This window comes from Cervus elaphus, chromosome 28, assembly GCF_910594005.1.
Source record: "Cervus elaphus chromosome 28, mCerEla1.1, whole genome shotgun sequence".
Classification (NCBI taxonomy): Eukaryota; Metazoa; Chordata; class Mammalia; order Artiodactyla; family Cervidae; genus Cervus; species Cervus elaphus.
The window spans coordinates 28,223,555-28,244,323 of record NC_057842.1 but is presented as its reverse complement, the minus strand read 5'-3'; the positions used below and the strand labels follow the sequence as shown (position 1 = coordinate 28,244,323).

Sequence of the window (20,769 nt, the reverse complement as noted above, 5' to 3'; positions counted from 1 at the left end):
TTTGCCAACCCTAGAATTATCCAACTTTCTGATTTTTGCCGTGCTAATAGCTGTAAAATGATAGCTTGTCTTAATTTGCATTTTTCTGATCTCATACAAGTTAGAGCATCTTTTCATAGTTAGTTCAATCTTGTACTTTTTGTCACTTAAATGTATATCCATTGATATATGTTTCTCTGGTTTTCAGTGTCCTGGTTGATTATATTAAGAGGTATTTTGTTATAACAGTTAGGTTGAATCATTTGGTAGTAGTTTGGTAGCTGCCAAACTACTAGGTTGACTGGTTTTGACCTTTAAAAGCAGCTCTATCTGTGGTCCAGATTAATGTGTTGTTGAACATAAAGGTCTTTCCAGGTTTTCATTGTTATAAATGATACTGCAGTAACCATATAGTGTGCCTAGCATTTTCCTTGTTTTGATTTTTCCTTAGGATAAGTAAGGGAAAGATTACTGAGTTATGGACATTTTTGTGGCTATTGTTACATATTGACAAATCACTTTCTAAAAGGGCTGTACTGATTTACATTGTATATCAATTATATCACCATACTAGTTTAACTTCATCATTATACATTATCATTTAAACAAATACTTGGATAACTATAAGGCATAACCTCTTTGTTATTTGTACTATTTAATTACAGTTCAGTTCAGTTAGCATTAATCATTTATTCATGTATACATTGATGACCAATATGTTTTTATGAGTTTGGTCTATTTGTACCTTCAGCCCATTTTTCTTTTAGTGTCTTCTTATTTTTTCAAAGTCATTTTGAGAATGGGTTTTAATATACTGTAATTTACCGTATCCTCAATTCCTGAAAGTGAAATCATTCACTTATTTTATTCCTCAGATGACAATCCAAACAAAACACATGATAAAAAAGAGAAGAAGATGGTGGTTCAGAAGCCCCATGGTACTATGGAATACACTGTAAGTATAAACAGGTAGTACAAACATGTGTTAATACTGCTAGGTTTGCATAATGTTTCTCCTGACACATCCTGCCCCTTAGCTGCCTTCCCCTTGTGTAGCCATTAAATAGCAAAGCTTCTTAAGACCTCAGTCATTTCTCCTTTCTGTAGTTTTTCCCTGAATAAACCTATTACTTGAATTACCTTTGATATGCCAGTGATGAGTAATTTTAGGTCTCCTTCCTGGTCATGCTTTCTGACTTCCCAAACCATTTATTCAGTTGTCTACTCAACACATTCACTTAGACCTTTGGGCTTGGCCTTTTTTCAAGAAGCAGTGACTCCATCATCCATACATTTTTACAAACCAGAACCTCAGCCTGAACATCATCTTCCTATCACTCTCTACGTTCATTCTTCCTTTCTGTGACCATCCTGCAAGTCTAGGGCAGATTCCTTCATTTTACCGTCTCATAGAATTGTGTTCTTTTGCATCATCTTTATCAGTTTAACAGTGTTGATACTAGTGTAATTGTTATCTTTCAATGTCTTTCTTGTGCCTTAATTCATATACCCGTGGAGAGAGACCAGATCCCATTTTGGTTGCCATTCTAATTCTGGTGCTTGCAGGGTATTAGACCTCCATATGGTTGAATCAGCAGACGAATGATACAGTGTATGTGTCCATGACTGCACCTCCCCATTATGTACTCATCTCTCCCATCACACCATGAGTTTCTGGAGGCCAGCAGCTGTGCATGCTTATCCCAGGCCTGGCACGAAGTGGGCACTCAGTTATAGATCTGTTTTCATTACTTTGAACTGGCATTGCTGAGGAGTGATCTCTGATTCCTAGAAAGAAATTAAGTGCTGTTGCCCCTGCCCCTGTGTTTTCCTCATGTGTATTTATTTTCTACTCATTATTTGTGTGCAATGCCTGGCTCTCTATATAAGGCAAGCAGCAAGGCCTGTCCCTCCTTGGCATTTCTTCTAGAATGGTGAATCTTCTCCAAGCTTCTGTAAAGCATCACATTTGAAAGGTTGTTGCTGAACCATGGAAAGACGCTGGGATTCTTGGCCTCCGGAGGAGAAGAATTCAATTCAGGGCCAGAGATAAGGCTTAGTAAAACTTTAAGTTTTACTGAAGTATAAAGGAGATAGAGAAAGCTTCTGACATAGACATCAGAAGGAGGCAGAAAGAATACCCCCCTGCTAGTCTTTAGCTGGATGTTATATAGCTACTAGCAGTCTGCTAATTAAAGGAAGGAAATATCTCAAAACTCAGAGAATGGCACCAGGCCCCTCACCCACAAGATGCATTTTGAGATAATCTTGGCACCGGGGAGTCATCCTGGGCCATAAAACGATTGACGTGAATCTTGAAGAAAGGCAGATTCCCATACAAATATATAGTTTCAATAACATAGATTAAGAGAACAGTGTGTAACATACTGGTTTGTCAGGTGAGTTCTGAGCCTTTAGGCAAACCGGCTTGAAGACAGAGTCTGGGGTAAATGCATAGTACATTAACATAGCTTAAGACAAACATTTCCTTAAGAAAAATGCATTGGTTAACTCAAGGTTTGAGAAAAGTTAAGTTCAGGTGGAACCAGGTGTCATTATGGCCACACAGTATTTTAAGACTAACCTCTTTTTAAACTTGTATAGAGAAGGGGAAAAGAATATATCTCGAGTTTGTTTCCTCCTGCTGCTTAAGAGAGAGATTAAAAAATGTCTGACACTTGCAGCCTATTGCCTCCATTTGGAGACCCCTGGCCTTCCTGCCTGTTACCTCCCACACTGGAGGCCCTGGCACTGGCATTTCATGCACAGTGCTCTGGTCATTTTTTTAGGCATCTTTCTATGGTTTATAGGCCTGGGCCTTTCCAGGAAGATTTGGGGATGATTATGTATGTCCCGTTACCACTGGCTACAATATGTTGTTGATGCCCATAACACCTAGCACAGTGCCTTTACCTCCTGCAAGATCTTGTGAAAGTGTTGGATTGTTTATCACTAAAAACATCATTGATTCTAAAGCCATGTGTATATCCTACAGTGTGACTCACAAGCACCTCCAAGGATATGAGAAGTAGTCTTTGCTAGGAGATGCTTCACACAGGGTGTACTAAACGATGCAGTGAGCGTAAAAAATCAACCCCAAATTAATTCATATAAACGGGCGATCAAATTAGTAGTGCAGATCTGTCCACCTGATTGATTCATGTTATGGAGATTAGTTGGCCAGTTATTTTGTGTACTTCTCATTATTAAAAGGTGACCCATAACTTTGTGTTTAGAGAACCATGACCAGAGCCACTTACACAATTGCTTATATTGTTCCAGTCCTGTGAATGTTCGGGCATTCTGTTTAGTTTCAAACATTTAATGGTACAAGTACCCGTCCCCAGGTTCTGTAACTTGGTTCTGTATATATGTTTTATGCGTATATATGTGTAATACCTGCAGATCATTTAAGTTTTCCTCCTTCCCAGAAGGCCCTGTACATAGTATCCTCAAGTTTTTGTGTAAAAATATGAAGCCAGTTTATTGATCACTTGTCAGATGTATCTCCATTTGGATGAAGAAACTGAGGAACAGAGAAGTTAAGCAAGTGACCCAAGGTCACACAGCTGGCAAATGGCAGATTTGGAATTCAGGTCCAACAGTCTGACTGTAGTCTGTCTACATTGTCAATCTGTGTCTTCTACTGACTCGAAACCTTGAACAACCGTGGGTTTGAATATATTATGTTAATAGGTACTACTTGAAAAAATATTTGAAAACTTTTTTGTTAACCTTTAGTACTGATGATTTTGCTCAGGGTAAGGTAGGGGCATCTGTTAAGTTTTCAGTAACTTTTAAAAATTTTATGTATTTCTATCTTGTTCTAGAAATGTTTGAGGTAGTTTTAGTGTAATCTGTAACTATGAACTTGGTTATAGTTCTGGGACAGTTATAGAACTGTGGACAAGTGCACCTAGTCGGTGGGCTTTTGATACCTGAGGGCAGTGAGTGGTAAGTAGAACTCGACATCTGTCTCATTTCAGCTGCTTACAAATTCCTTCAGGCGCCTCAAGTCTCCGCCTGTAATTCAAGGCTCGCCTGGCGGAGCCCGTTGAGCTTACCGAGTTAGCCACCGGTGTTGACCCAGGGCTGTAGTTGGGAGCATCTCGGTGCTGGGTCTCCGTTGTCTCGGGGGCTTTCTCTCGTTGCAGTGCGGAGGCTCCACACCGCAGCGGCTCCTCTTGTGAACACAGGCTCTGGGGCACGTGGCTTTCAGTAATTGCAGCGCATGGGTTCCGTGGTTGCGCATCCCGAGCTCTAGGTCACAGGCTCGGTCGTTGTGGCAGGAGGGCTTAGTTGCTCCACAGAATGTGGGGTCTCCCCAGATCAGGGATCAAACCTGTGTCTCCTGCGTTGGTGGGTGGATTCTTTTTATTTCCTCTTTTTATTCCTCTTCCTCCTCTATTAGAGAAGGACAGAGACATGAACAGCTGAAACATACCACAAATTTTATGGATTTAAAGAATAACACTAATTTGGCTGACTGTGGGAAATTGTCATGTTAATGTCAGTGGACAGTTTTTTGTCGCTAGTCTGAGTCCTTTTAGATTTCCATGCCTTTCACTGTATTCATTCATCAAATATTTAAATGCCTTCTATGTGTCAGGCACTGCGGGGAAAATGGTCTTTAACAGGCCTAAAGTACAGTAAAGAGACAGGCAAATAGAAAAATGCAAAGAGAGAAACTAGCTCCATTTCCCCTATGAATAATGTTATGTGTAATATTTCTTTTCTTTTTAGCTTTATATTATAACTCGTAGACCCTCTGCTCCACACACCTAAGTTGTGCCAGAGTAAGCTTAGAAATCTATTAGTAGACAGTGAAATTTGCAAATAAGGGAGCCGAGAAATGAATAATATTTAAGACTTTTTTGTTAAGAATTGAGAATGTATTTGCTTTTTTCATAATACATTTGGATGTATGTGTTACTTTTTTATTCACTCATATCAAAAATAGATTAATGTGACTATCAGGAGAAAGATTTTGTCTGTCTTTTGCTTTGTGTATTGAATCTTGTTTGTTTGATTATTCTAGGCTGGAAGCCAGGACACCCTAAACTCCATAGCACTGAAATTTAACATCACTCCCAATAAATTAGTGGAACTGAATAAGCTTTTCACGCATACTATTGTTCCAGGCCAGGTAATGATTTTCTTATTGAATTTTCCTTTAGAAACATTTTACTTTTAGAAATTTATTTTCACTGCCATTTTTAATGTCTTGCTCTTAGCATCTCAGGACTGTCATCATTGTTATTGTGTCTTGGTTCAGTCTCTTAGATCCAAGACTTCTGAAAGCGTCCTGATGCTTATGAACTGTTCAGAGATAAATGCTTTGCAAATGATTAACACAGGTGATTTAACTATCCTTTGTGTTAATAGATGTTTCCATCAAGAAAAGTTAAATTAATGTAACTTTTTTCCCTGTAGAATTTCATACAGATATTCTTCAAATGTTTAATTTAGAATTGCAAGTTTCGGTTTAGTCCTCTCATGGGGTATACTATGGCCATCGTTTTATTTTAAATAAGGCAAAATTTTTGTCATTTTGGCCTTCATTTGGTACCATGACAAAAGTAATCAATCTGGCCACAGGTGGAGACCTTCAGCAGGATCATTAAGAAAAGGCCACAGACGCATGAAAAGATGCTCATCATTGCTAATTATTAAAGAAATGCAAATAAAAGTACAATGATGTATTACTTCACACTGGTCAGAATGGTAGCCATCAAAAAGTTTACAAATAAATAAATTTTTAGTGACACTGAGTTCTCTCACAGTGGATGCTGCTACTTCTAAGAAGAACTTCATGTGGGCAATAGTAGTATTCTTTGCATTTATTTCAAGGGCAGCAAATGAAGCCACCAGGCTATAAATTGGCCAGTTTGAACAGTCATGCTTTTGGTATTTATGTCCTTGTCATAAATGAGAGAAATTAGTATACTGCCAGTACCAGGTAATTGAGGGCAAATATGAATTAAAATTTTTCAAAAAGTAATACATTTTTACCTCTGGGAAATTAATAGATTTTAGTCATTTTTATTGGGTTTCTTATAGTCTGGGATATTGCTGAATAATGTGTTAACTGACCCATAGCATATCCTTACTAATTCAAGCTGTAGCCACTGGAACTTACTAAGATAACTTAGGGTGATTCTTTATTCTTTTACCAGGTCCATGAACAAAATAGTTTATTGGTACTGGATTAAGGCCCAGCAGCTAATAGGAGGTATAGGAACTGTCTTCATATGCCCTGTTGTTGTTATTCAGTTGCTCAATCATGTCCAACTCTGTGACCCCATGGACTGTAGCACACCAGGCTCCTCTGTCCTCCACTGTCTCCTGGAGTTTGCTCAGATTCATGGCCATTGAGTTGGTGATGCTATCTAACCATCTCATCTAACCATCTTAATATGCCTCCTTAAGGATAATAATACAAAAATGGGTGCCCCAAAGCTTCATTTCCTTTGACCCTTTAATAGCTATTAAACTTGGGCAAGTCACTTCCTTTTTGACCTTGGTTTCATCTCTGAAATGAGGGGTTGGCCTACATTTACTCAGATGGTCCTTCTTGCCTTTGTTGTGCTGTGTAGCCCTCATATAACTAAACAATTATCTGCTGTTAGTTGTCCCGAGATCTGGCTGTGCTTATGATTTTTCTGGCAAAGATGAGGAATTAAGAAGAGTGATCCAGACTCACTTGCGTGTTTTAGGAGGACATACAGTGACTGGACTTCTCCATGTTAACACTGTCACTTCTATCTACAGTACAATGGGCTATTTAAGCATAGGAATTATCTCTCTGACATTTAGAATGTCAGGCAATAGAATCTCAACCTACGTTGCCTAACACTTGTCAAGAGCTCAGGTGCAAAAAGAAAATATTAATAGAGAATTGACATCTGTTTGGAAGAAATCTGTTTCTGTCCTAGCCCAGAAACATACAATAAATGAGAGCTGTATACTAAGACCATGTAATTTTAGCCTTCTGTAAATTACATTCACGAAACTCTAACCTTTTGACATTTGCCACCGACCCATTTTGACGTTGTTACAAAGAACAGTCCTTCAAAACTGGTTATTGCATTTACTGTCAATGTGTCATTAAGACAAAGAGTTCACTGTGAGACACATTTTTTTTTTAATGAGACTTCATGGGAGACTACTTGTACTAGTAAGAAACTGGTTTGTTTTTATTTTATGGATAGTGAATTCTGTTGACTCATGATGTCTATCTCTTTGCATTGGTTATTTGGAAACTTAGACCAAATTGTATGGCCCACTTCTTAACGAATGTTTGGTAATTTGGAAGCTCATATTTTCAGTACTATCCGTCCTCATCTTATTTCTCCTTGATGATGATTTTTCCACCTTATCTTAAGGTGTGTTTTGTTCTTGGCTCACTTTTTTTCTGGATTGAAGAGAGATTTAAAAGAACTAAAGTTAAAATTTGTCTATGACAAACCTAGACAGTGTGTTGGAAAGCAGAGACATTTCTCTGCCAACAAAGGTTCGTATAGTCAAAGCCATGGTCTTCCCTGTGGTCACATACGGTTGTGGGAGCTGGGCCATAAAGAAGGCAGAACGCCAAAGAATTGATGCCTTTAAATTGTGGTGCTGATGAAGACTCCTGAGAGTCCCCTGGACAGCAAAGAGATCAAACCAGTCAAGCTTAAGGGAAATCAACCCTGAATACTTGTTGGAAGGACTCATGCTGAAGCTCCAGTATTTTGGTTGTCTGATGTGAACAGCCAACTCATTGGAAAAGTCCCTGATGCTGGGAAAGATTGAGGGCAGGAGGAGAAGAGGGTGTCAGAGGTGAGATGGTTGGATGGCATCACCAACGCAGTGGACATGAACCTGGGCAAGCTTCAGGAGATGGTGAGGGACAGGGAGTTCTGGCGTGCTGCAGTCCATGGGGCCGCAAAGAGTTGTACACAACTGGGCTACTGAACAACAAAGTTAAAATAGAGATATGCAAAGGAATGATTTGAGTGAGCCCAGACTCTTGCATCTTCCTATACAAGAAAAGTGCTAAATTCCTTACCCTGGGATATCTGGTTTTCTTTACCAATAATCTATTGATGTTCAAACTACCTGCCCTTTGTAAAACTCCTGTATAACCTGGCTCCTCCCCTCGCCTCCTCAGAGCAGTTCTCTCAGGGTTGCTTGAGATGCTGTCTCCTGGGCTTAAGTCCTAAAACTTCCCACTGAATAAAACATAACTCTCAAAAATAAATAAGTAAATAAAATAGAGATATGACTAGAAGATGGGGCAGAGTGTTCAGTAACAATATTGAACAGCTGTTACATGATTAGCTGTGAATTACGGTAGCTCAGATGGTAAAGAACCTGCCTGCAATGCAGGAGACCCTGGTTCAATCCCTGGGTTGGGAAGATCCCCTGGAGAAGGGAATAGCAACCGACTCCAGTATTCCTGCTTGGAGAATCCCATGGACAGACCATGGGGTCACAAAGAGTTGGGCATGACTGAGTGACTAACACTTTCACTTTCACATGTTTTATAACATTAGAGGTCATTTTAAGATAGTATTTGACATAATGCCAGAATGTAGCATGTGTTGTTAAAAGAGTGTTGAATAACAGAATCATAATAGCATTTCGGGAACCAGAATATCTTGCAGAAGAAAGCAGTTTAGTGCAACATGGGCTCATTCGCTCAGTTGTGTCCGATTCTTTGTGGCTCCATTGACTGTGGCCCGCCAGGCTCCTCTGTCCATGGAATTCTCTAGGCAAGAATACTGGAGTGGGATGCCATTTCCTACTCCAGGGGATCTTCCTGACCCAAGGATCGAACCTGCGTCTTTTGTGTCTCCTACATTGACAGGTGGATTCTTTACCACCAGCGCCACCAACTTAGGGGATTTTTAGATAACCCAAACAGTGATGGAAGAGAAGGTGCTGAGATTATTGATGCTGCCGTGTATAGTTTTTCACATAAGGACCTTACTGCATTAGCCCTCACGGCCTTTTTGGAGTCAGAAAGCCTCGATGCGTCCTGTTTGTTCCTGACACGGGTGTTATGTTTAGAAGTATGCCATGCTACTCTCACGTCTATGCCCTTGTATTATCGTACCCTGCCCTGGAAGGTTCTTCCCTTCCTGTCCAAATTCTGCTGCCCACAGCTTCATCTGGACTCACCTGCTTCACATAGCCTATGCAGAATATCCCCCCACCTTTCTCTCTTCTGTGAGAGCCTTGCAGTATGTTCAACACCCTTTGTACCGCACACATTCCTGTTGCTGAATATTATTTCACAGATTAGTCTGGGAGACCCCGAGTAAGTCAGAAGTTCAGTGCAAGCCAATGAGGTCTTCATCCCACACCCAGCGTGGTAACTGTGCGGAGAGTCACTGCTCTGAACACTGCCCTGGTTCTTGGGACTCACCTAGCCTTTCTTTCCCATTCTCAGGTTCTTTTTGTGCCAGATGCCAACTTTCCCTCGAGTACCTTAAGGTTATCATCATCCAGTCCTGGTGCTACTGTCTCTCCTTCATCATCAGATGCAGAATACGATAAACTGCCTGTATGTATTTCATTCCTGCACTGAAGCTCAGATTTATCAGTGCCGGTTTTTGAGTTATTATAGAAAATAGCTCACGTTATTTTTCTCAAGAGTTCATCTGAAACTCTCCTCCCTCACTGAAGAGGTGGGGTTAAAATAATTTGTCATTAGTTGAGAGAAGAAACCTGTTCACATTTAAGATCTCAAAGGCAGAAATGCATGTCTTGTTTATGTAGAAGTTAAACTCTCAGTGAGGCCAGTAGTTTATTTGTAACACTTTTACTCCTTTTTCTACAGAATTTGAATGAGTTCAATATGAATTCTTTCATTTAAGGTATTTTCTAAAGATGTGATGAGGCATTTTTATATGTTCATACATATACGCTTTAAAAATCTTAGTTTGACTTGGGTGATTATGTTTGAAGGATGGAAGACATTTGCCTTTTATAAATATTCAAGTTTAATAAAAACAGGTTACTTATAGGAAACTTAGATAACTGAATTCATATAAATAAATAATATTTTTTAAAAGTGCTTCTATTTGTGGAAATTTTTGCTTTCTAAAGGATGCTGACTTAGCAAGAAAGGCCTTAAAACCCATCGAGAGAGTCTTATCATCCACTTCAGAAGAGGACGAGCCAGGAGTGGTAAAATTTTTGAAAATGAATTGCCGGTACTTCACTGATGGAAAGGTATATGGCTATGCAATTTGGTTTTTTTTTTTTCTTAGAATCTTTGGAAAACTAAACCAGTTCCAAATTACCAAAGGCAGACTACTTAAAAATATCTTACCTGAAGTTTCAGCTGCAGGATTTCACAACTGTGCATTTGTTTTTTCCTCTTGGATGCCTGGCATTTTACTTACTAAGGGAACAGTAACCATTGAGCGGAAATGTGTTCCTTTGTGATCTTGGGTTTATCACTTATATTTCAGTTCTTAGCCCATGAAGTTTTAGGGAGACAGTATAGAATGTGTTTTAACAGCAAATGCTAGAGTCAGAGTAACTGAACTTAAATCCAGCTCTACCGCCACTAGCTCTGAGACCCCGGGCAAAATATTTACATTTCCTAAGCTTCCATTTTCCTCATCTATGAAGTAGGAATAATAATAAAATTTAATTAGTAGGGTGTGCTAATTAGAAGATAATTCATGGTAACCAACAGGGATGTACTGTGTAGAGAGCCCAGTGTTATGTGGCAGCCTGGCTGGGAGGGGGGTTTATGGCTGAGTCCCTTTGCTGTTTGAATCTATCACAGCATTGTTTGTTGATTGGTTATACCCCAGTGAAAAATAAAACATTAAAAAAATAATTAAAAACAAAAAAAGATGATTCATTTAAGGAGCTTAGCACTTGACCTGGAAAATGCTAGGTTATCAACTTGTTTGCCACTAGAGATGCTGGTTTGAAAATGTCTGTTATATAATTTTTTTAGTTTTTTGCTTGTTGGTGTTTTGTATAAAAAACAAATCTGACTTTTAATGAGCCTCTGAAGAAAGGGTAATGTTGATATAAAGCGAATTCCTGTGCTCTTAGGAATGCTGGGTTCCAATGGTAGGAAAAACTTTTGCAACCAAGAATAAGTAATGTCTGAAAGGCAAAACTTTTTGCTAAGGTGATCACTAAACTCTATTAAGAGTATCAGAATAAATAATTTACCTAAAGGGAGTCGTCTATATTCTACTGTGCCTGGTAGACAATATCCCCATGGTCAACATGGTCTACCATGTAAACCAACAAAGTTTCAGACAAGCTCCCACCATGCTACTGTTTTTGCTTTCTTTTTTTCTCTTTTAGGCCACACCACATGGCTTGTGGGATCTTAGTTCCCCAAGCATGAATTGAACCCAGGCCCTCAGTAGTGAAAGTACTAAGTCCTAACCACTGGAACGCCAGGGAATTCCCAACTGTTCTTTGCTTTCAGTTTCCATGGTTTGAATATATTCACTTCTGTTTGTAAAAATTTCATATTCCTGTTTGTTGAATGTGGGCTTTCTGAGCATCTTAGATCAAAATATTAGGGGTGTTCTTTGGCACCGAGACTGAGATAGCTGCCCCCAGAGCACAGTACCATGCACTTGCTGGACACGTAAATACGTGCTGAGGGAATTGTAAAGTCCACAGTTCTCAATCAGGACACCACCTGGGACAGCCCTTCTTGTTTTACCAACAGGGAACTGGGGAATCTGAGACATACATGTGAAACCCAAGATCCCTGTTCTATTGAGCAGCCATGCTCGAACCAGGCTCAGCTGACGGCCACAGCAAGGCATGTCTGGTTCTCTGACTCAGCACTCCGCACCCAACGATGCAATTTCTTCAGCCTGTTTTTCCAGTAGAAGGGTTGCAATTGTCCTGTCAGATACCGGGGTTCACGAAGTCAGTGGAATGGCAACATGGGTTCACTAAAGCTACTACGCTGGCTGCATCTCGCCTGTAGCGACTCTGTTCTGTCTTCTTCCTCAGGGTGTGGTCGGAGGCGTCATGATTGTCACTCCTAACAACATCATGTTTGACCCTCACAAGTCCGATCCCCTGGTCATTGAAAATGGCTGTGAGGAATACGGCCTCATCTGCCCCATGGAAGAGGTCGTTTCCATCGCCCTCTACAATGACATCTCCCACATGAAGATCAAAGATGCCTTGCCATCGTAAGACACCTTTCTTTGTTTACCAGCCAAGGGAGTACTGGGAGAATTAAATGCAATTAAAAAGTGAGGGCATTGGTGGGAGTGAGAGACTGTGTAGAGGTGAATTTGAAGGTAGAATATCTGTACTAAATTTTTAAGAAATAGAAAAAAGAGAAAATGGAAATGATAAAATCAATAATAGGGAAGAGTAGAACATTCACAGATGACAAAATCAAAAAAGCTAGCATGTAAAAATGCTGTTTCTTTGGCTTCTTTTCCTAAATGTGTATTCTTAATTTACGAAAGAATAAGTGAAGTTTCTCTGAAAGAATTTGTCTGATTATCAAGAGTTAATCAGGATTTTCTATTCGGTTTAATTGGTAAGCAGAGTTATATTCTTCCTCAGCTTGTGTCTTTCCTTAATCCTTTGTGGAGAGAGATTGGAGTGGACAGTGCAGAGACACTGCCTTGTAGCCAGACTACCTTAAATGGTGTGAAAGAGAGTAATAGTAGTTTATTTGTCTCTGAAGTGTAGGTGGATATTGCTTTAGATCTGATTCCTTTTGTCTTCTAAAACTGAGTTTTTTGATTGAAAAAAGAGAAGCTCCCCATGAAGAAACAGCGGAAGGAAACTCAGAGAATCGATTCACTTGTAGAGCTAATCTGATTCTCTGTCATCTTGTCAGCGTGCCTCTTTCTGTATAGTGTGTATGTGCTCGCAGTAAACATCTTTGGAAGCTGTCAGTGGTAGGAAGGAAGAGACAGCAGTGGGTCTGGCAGTACAAAGGGAAACCTGCCCCTTGGACTCATAAAAAGAATGAAAGGAAACTAGGGAGCTAACCCAGAAACAGAGTGCCTAGGGGTTTATGCCAGCAGGCTCTCCTGGACTTCTGCAGTCCTTACTGATCCTCTAGACCCTGCAGTGACCTAGCCACTGAAGGAACCATGGAAGCAGGGCCCCTGAGGTCTCAGTCCTGGCTGAAGCATCTAAGTGAGAGGTTCTAGGAGGCAGCACAGCAGGCCAGGAAGTTTTGCGTGACGATGCCTGGATTTTCTATCACTATATGACTCCACGACCTTCCTGAGTAACTCAGTCTTGAGCCTCAGTTTTCTCATCTGTAAAATGGAATTAATAGTATTTTTTAGCCTGCAGAGCTGTTACAAGAACTAAAAGGGTTGATATACCAAAACTCTTAGAAAATAGCCTGCTGCCTAATATGTATAGGTTGTTTACTTGAACCTTCCGTGCATATCTGAAACTCTTCATTATTCTGTGGAAATCTTCTATTCATGCAGATTGAGGGTTCTAATACATCTGAGTGCACGCCTCTTGTGTGGCAGGGATATGTTGACGAGTGGGTCACAGCCACTGTCTCTCTGTCTGCTGGGTACAACAGGCGGACAGGAGTGGTATCTGAACAGCACTGTATACCTAGACATGAACATAGCGTTCCATGAGAACCATGTGAGGGAGTGTCCAGCCGTCTTGGAATCTTTAGATGAGAAGGAGGAAAGGGAGTGGAGGAGTTAGTTTTGGAAAGAATGAACATGGGGTTCTTTGTGATGAGAGGAAAGAAGACAAGAACAGGTAAAGAAACAGTTAAGTTTGGAAGTGGATGGCCAGGCAGTTAGGGGCATTTCCTCCCCAGTGATGGCTTTTAATGGAGCAATTCTCTTGCACATCTTCAGGGTAGGATGTTAAGTGTTCTTTAGTAATAGGGAAGATATATCCTTACAGAAAGCATTCTCTCATTGTGAGATTGTGTTTCATGGTCCGAGGCTAATGCTGTAGCTGGGGGGAGAGGGAGGAGTTGAGAATTGGCTCCTGGTGTGCTGAAATTATTTCAGAGTTGTAGTGATTGTTCCTGTGGATGCAGGGATCTAAAGATGTTTTTAGTCTAATGAAGAGTATGTGCACCAATGAGCAAAATAGAATGAGGTAGTAGAATCAGTGGCAAATGAATTTGGTACTGACCTCAAAATTCCATCAACTGTTGAAAAGTTTAAAGTAGTTTAAATTTCATTATTTAAAGTTATATGTTAAAACAAGAAGTGCAAATTATCTGGTTGCCATGTGCAAATGGTTTTTATTTATTTTTATTGTTAACAAAATTTTTTTATTAGAGGATAATAAAAGTGTGTGTGTGTAAAACCTCTCGATCTTCACCTTCAGGCCTTATATACTTTGTGCAAGACATTTTGTAGCTCCAGCTGCCATGGAGACTAGGAAAGGAACAACTGAAGGGATTATTGGTCATCATTAGGTCCCTGGTTGAGTCTAGAAAACATTAATTAACAGCAGAGCCAGTTGACACCACTGTGTACATTGCCCCAGAAGAGCTTGGCAGCTGCAATACAAAAAAAAAACAAAAAACAGATGGCTAAATTAATCCTGGTTTGGATTACGTAGAACAAGAAGGAAGGGGTAGATGAGAAGGTAATATAGGAGGCTGATTAGAGTGCAGTCATATGCTTTCTTTGTGGAAGTTAAGCTAGCCAGGGAAGTAAGAGATGAGGAAGGGACTTAGGTGTTCATTGGAAGATGGTTTTGCTTATCAGTTTGATCATTAAGTATGTGAAAAGCTGGGCTTCTTTGTTATAGGACTGACTTTGGTCTTTAATATGCCAAATTAAATTTGGGGTCTGAAAATGGAAATTATGCTACATTATACTTGACTCTAAGATTGAAGCATCTATAACATCTCTTGAGATGCTCATGGTGAGCAGAACATTTTTGTGTGTGCAGGCTTCTTCCAGACAGAGACACTGTCACAACTGTCTTTTAGCATATATGGTGTGTAGGGGCTCAGCGAATGGTTATTGAATTGAAATGAATTATGAATTAGAGGCCTCTTAAAGCATTTATCGGGCTTCCCTGGTGGCTCAGAGGTTAAAGTGTCTGCCTGCAATGCAGGACACCCAGGTTTGATCCCTGGGTGGGGAAGATTCCCTGGAGAAGGGAATGGCAACCCACTCCAGTATTCTTGCCTGGAGAATCCCATGGACGGAGGAGTCTCGTAGGCTACAGTCCACGGGGTCGCAAAGGGTCGGACGTGACTGAGTGACTTCACTTTCACTTTAAAGCATTTATCAGAGCCTAACAGTTACATAGGCTTTTATTTTATATTGGAAAAAACCTGGATGCTCCATGCAAGTGATTTATTCAGTAACTTTGGGGAGACAGTCTTGTAACTTGAACTCCCTAGGACTTTGCTGAATATTGTCATAATCATTTCAAAGCCAGAATAATAAAGTATTACCTGAATATGATCTAGCCTTTTTAGAAAATTTAGTTCTGAAATCTAAACATGTTATTTTTAAAAAGGGTTTCATATCTGTGTTTTAGTCCATATCGACAGTAAGGTAAGTAAACTGTGGAGGACTTTGGAAAACATGTTTAATCAATATTTTTTGTATAATTTAAATCTGGGTAATAAAGCATCTGTCACTAAGGAAAAATAATTGACCTTGTCCCAGGAAACTGTTTCAGCTGATAAAACAGCTGCTTATTGCCATAAAGTAAAATGATAGTGTAATAAAATGAAAGAGATAAGAAATGTAAACTGATTGTTGTAAGTAAGAACTTATTTGACTTATTTTCATAAATTTTTAAACTGTAAAATTGAGCTGGTGCTATATACCTGCAGTAATAGTGGAAATAATCCCCTTGTATCTCTTTTAGGAGTAGAAGGATGTCTCTTTTTGAAAGCGTTGGATCTTAAACCATGAAACCAAAATTATGGTTCCATGTCAGTTACTTTACAGAGCAGTTAAATGAGTAGCTACTTCGTCAATGAGCCATTCTGATTCATGTCAATGTATGGCAAAACCACTACAATATTGTAAAGTTATTAGCCTCCAATTAAAATAAATAAATTTTAAAAAATAAATAAAAATATTTTTAAAAAGTAATGTAGTTGGTTTATGTACTATTTTATGAAAAAAGGAAAAGCCTTGAATATCTAAGGAATTTTAGACATAGTACTACAACATTCCCTCTCCTTTGTCCTTCATGAAAATCAGAAACTTTATTTCATCATTAAAAATCTGGTGGGTGACATCTCCATGTTCATAAATGACCTCAAATACCATTCATTTGCTTCTAATAGGATATGCAAGCAACTCTCATGGTTCTTTATTTTGCCACTTCTTATGGCTGATTTAATTTTTCATTTTGAAGTCAATCTCTTGATTTTATTTCCTTGCTTTAAAGTCCTTTAAACATAAATTTGAGTTGTGGTATATTTATGTTTTGGTTTTTTGGTTGGATTTTGTTTCAGTTTTTTTTTGCCTTTCATCCTTTTGCTTTTGGTTTTGCTCTTAACATTCCATGTGCACCCACAATTTTTCCCCCCGCAGTGACCTACCTCAGGATCTTTGTCCTCTGTACAGGCCTGGAGAATGGGAAGACCTGGCTTCAGAAAAGGATATCAACCCGTTCAGTAAGTTCAAATCTCTCAACAAAGAAAAACGGCAGCAGAGTGGAGAGAGAACCATCACTTCAGATTCCACACCAATGGGACCTTCAGAGAAGTCACCAGAATACACGGAAACGAAGCCCTCAGACAGCTCTGTGTCAGACAAGGTAAAGGAACTGGAATCCGCTGCAGAGGCAACCCAAGAATCTACCGCAGTAGCTCACGTCAGCAAGGAACCTTCTGACACTCGGGCTGCGTTTGAATCTGTAGCCAAAGAAAATTCTCTTTTAGGGGAAGATGATGACTTCGTTGACTTGGAAGAACTTTCTTCTCAAACTAAAGGTGGAACGGACAAAAGAGACACCTCAAAGGAGTGCCTTTCTCTTGATCCAGAGGAACTAAGGAAGACTAAATCACGAGTAATCAGCTCTACGGAAATTCAGTCAGCCCTGAACTTTTCGGGAACAGGGTGTGATGCTGAACTGAAGGGAGCCCTAGACTTAGAAACCTGTGAGAAACAAGATATGATGCCAGAGGTGGACAAGCGGTCTGGGTCCCCAGAAAGCCAGATGGACAACACACTGAACATCCACGAAGATTTAGATAAAGTCAAACTCATTGAATATTACCTTAATAAGAACAAAGAAGGGTCACAGTTACCTGATAACGTGCAGAAGGCAGAATTAAGCGATGGCAAAAGTACTGAGCCAGTGGGAATAGACATCACCCTTAGTAGTTCTCTTCCCCAAACAGGTGATCCCCCGATTGAGGGCAAGGAAGAGCCAGATAAAACCTGGGCAAAAGAGAAAACACCCCTTCCGTTGCAACTGAGCTCCTCTACAGAAGAAAGTATGAATAAAGAGTATCCAGATTCTTCTTTGGAACCTATTCTGGACAATAGCGGCCAAGGTGCACAAATGGATAATAAATCTGAAGTTCAGTTATGGCTATTAAAGAGAATTCAGGTACCCATTGAAGGTAAGCCATTTTTAATTTCTTTCTATTCTGTTCTATAGGCATATCTTATTTTATTGTGTTTCACAGAAACTGCACTTTTTTTACAAATTGAAGATCTGTGGCAACCCCACATCAAACAAGACCACTGGCGCCCTGTTTCCAAAAGTATTTGCTGACTTTATGTCTCTGTTTCACATTTTGGTAATTCTTGCAATATTTCAGACTTTTTCATTATGATATTTGTAGTGATCTGTGATCAGTGATCTTAGATATTACCCCTGAAGGTTCAGATGGTGGTTAACATTTTTTTTAGCAATAGAGGATTCTCTAATTACATTGTACTCTTTTATAGATATCATGCTATTGCACACTTAATAGACTACAGTATAATATAAACCTGACTTTTATAGGCACTGGGAAACAAAAAAAAAAATTGTGTTACTCACTTGATTGTGATATTTGCCTTATCGTGATAGTCTGGGACCAAACCCACAATATCTCCAAGGTATGCCTATATAGTTGCCTTTCTAAAATTTGCAGATGCAATGGCAAAAGTGGTACAGTTATTTGAGAACAATGTTTCCTCAATAGAGCATATCTTTATTGATACACAGAAGGGTTTGAACTGCACAGGTCCACTAGTATACAGATTTTTTTTCCAATAAATTTGAAATACAGTATTGCACCATCCATAGTTGTTTGAATCCATGGAGGAGGGCTATTGAGAGACAGCTCTAAAGTTATATGTGTATTTTTACTGCAGAAGTGTCAGCATCTCTAAACCCTCTGTTGTTCAAGGGTCAGTAGTAATTGGGAAGAATCAGCAATATATGGTATCTATTTTGAACATTGAACTATGACACAGAATTCTATAAAGAAAGGGGTGTGCTTTTTAAAAAATCTTTCAAGGAACTTTTCCTTTTTCACTTTGGTTTTTGAAGGTATTTCAGTTTTAAACTGAATGGCATTGTGGTGTGATTTGGTCCTCAGTACCATTCACTGATATGTATTCTTGCAGGTTGTCACAAATCTCTACTCTTTGCTGTTGTGTTGGGTTTTATCCTTATTCCTAGTTTGTAGCATCTCAGGTGATGTAGACCAACGTGAAACATCCAGAACTTTTACCTTCTGTGCTTAAGAAGGTCTGAAAGATTTAGTTAGTCCTAATCTAACATGATCATGTTATATGATGTTTATGCCATATGTTTTGACTTTCCACCACTAAGAGGAGACTGGAAATTCTAAGTTGAAATATTTCGGTATCACCAATATTATTAGTAATGAAGTTTCTTTTTTTTCATGTGTGATTCAGATATACTTCCTTCAAAAGAAGAGAAAAGCAAGACTCCACCCATGTTTCTGTGCATTAAAGTGGGAAAACCAATGAGGAAATCTTTTGCCACTCACACGACAGCCGTGGTCCAGCAGTATGGCAAACGAAGAAAGCAACCGGAGTACTGGTTTGCTGTTCCTCGGGAGAGGTGAGTGTGGGCTAGAATAGGAAATCTGTTGGTCAAGTAGACTCTAATTGCATCCCAATTTTTAATTTAGTCTTAAAATTCTTGATTTTATTCTTGAATAAGATATTTCTCTTCATGGTACATCTTAGAATTTCTAAAAGGATATTATTTCAGTAGCTTTGGGCTTAAGGGTGGTTTCAATATAGCAAATTTGAAGTCATCTTCGGTCCGGTGTGCTCAACCACTTTCAAAACTTTCTAGCCAGTTGAATTTTAAATGAAGGAAGATTGAAGTATTTTCAGGTGCCAGTAAGTGGAAGTGCTATTCTGTTGGGAATAAAGGAATATGATGGAGCAGAGCTAAACCCCAAGTGCTGCAGAAAGGCATGATTTTAATTTTAAAGTGCCTGTTATTCTTGGGGGACTAAAGATTGCTTTCCCCTTATGGAGAAAGTGTCTGTGAGTCAGCAGCATGAGAAATGTGTCTGAAGTCATCTGGGTGTGCTTGGGGGGCTACATAGGTCTCTAAAGAGATTTGTATTTTTAAATTGCCAAAGAAGTTTTATTGGTGATGTGACTGTCTGGGACAGCAGGGTCAGTGGCATGACATTCTTCAGCAGTACATCACTGAGTTCTTTATAATAGAAATATTTAGGACAAATATTTCTAAAATACTTTTTAGAAAAAAATTTTCTTTTGTTTGTGATTGAATAAAAATTTCTTCACAGAGGCCTTGCAACTAGTCTTCAAAATTGTTAAACACACACAGTTTTCCTTTTCCTAACTAGTCATCAAGGCATGCTTTTTGGCTAACATACCTGCCAAGAATAAATACTCAGTGAGCTTCCTTAAGCATGAATGTTTATTTATTTAAATTAACTTTTCCCCAGATATCTCAATATTGAAGAGGTAATTTCATTTTACTTTATTTTTTTGGCCATGCCACTCAGCTTGTGGAAACTTAGTTCCCGACCAGGGATCGAATCCAGGTCCACAGCTGTGAAAGAGCCAAGTATTAACCACTGGATCTCCAGGGAATTCCCCAGCATGATTTCTTAATAAAGCAAAATTAAATCCCAAACACGAGCACAACTTCTGGCTGATTAGTGCCCAGGATGGTAATTCTCATGAAGAATTGCTGATCTTAATAATTCGTAGTTTAATGTGAAGCTAATTAATAGAATTTTAATTAAGGAATTTGCTAATATTTTTTCTGTTTGGGATACAAACTCGTGTTAACATAGACATTAAATGTAATTTATTTTGTGTTTACAAGGTGTAATCCTCTACCTGTGCTTGCAACCCCAACACTGACTCCTTCCAAGTTTACAGATAATGAGGAGATACAAAGCAAATGTGTGTCTTTTACATTTCTTCTTCTTGAAATATTTACACATAATTTCTGAAGCCCTGTGAAAATCAGAGTTCTAAAATCATATGTCATAGATGTATAACAGACGTCTAGGCCAACCAATTCCTGATTTTATTGGTGGAGAAAACAAAGTACTGACTCTTTCAGCTCTATTTAAGTTATGTGGTTTCCTGGTCTACTGGGAAACCTACCTATGTCATTTTCTCTCTGGAGAAATGTAGTGTTTATAATATAAAGAATTTAGTTTTTTTTCAGTTTTATTATCTTTGAGATGTATGTGTACCAAGGAATCTATATTATAGAGTAATTTATTTGCAGTCTCACACATGTAGTTATTTTATTGTCATTCTTTAAGCCATGATAAGTCTGTAATGCTGAAATAGCACTTCTCTTTGACCTCACACACAAGTAGTTGTGAGCTTTTTT

At 39.0% G+C, this 20,769-nt stretch overlaps 1 protein-coding gene across 6 annotated transcripts in view; it reads left to right on the top strand.

The window, feature by feature from the left end:
* Positions 1 to 20,769, top strand: part of NCOA7 (nuclear receptor coactivator 7) — a 156,587-nt gene that overhangs the window by 99,331 nt on the left and 36,487 nt on the right. For 5 of the 6 annotated variants that reach the window (XM_043889872.1, XM_043889876.1, XM_043889873.1 and 2 more), the window contains 7 exons: positions 855 to 934; positions 5,018 to 5,125; positions 9,416 to 9,529; positions 10,075 to 10,200; positions 11,974 to 12,158; positions 16,497 to 17,533; positions 18,825 to 18,993. In XM_043889872.1, coding sequence (XP_043745807.1) covers positions 855 to 934; positions 5,018 to 5,125; positions 9,416 to 9,529; positions 10,075 to 10,200; positions 11,974 to 12,158; positions 16,497 to 17,533; positions 18,825 to 18,993 — 1,819 coding nt within the window. The remainder of the gene's footprint in view (positions 1 to 854; positions 935 to 5,017; positions 5,126 to 9,415; positions 9,530 to 10,074; positions 10,201 to 11,973; positions 12,159 to 16,496; positions 17,534 to 18,824; positions 18,994 to 20,769) is intronic. The other variant, XM_043889875.1, reaches the window with a different exon arrangement.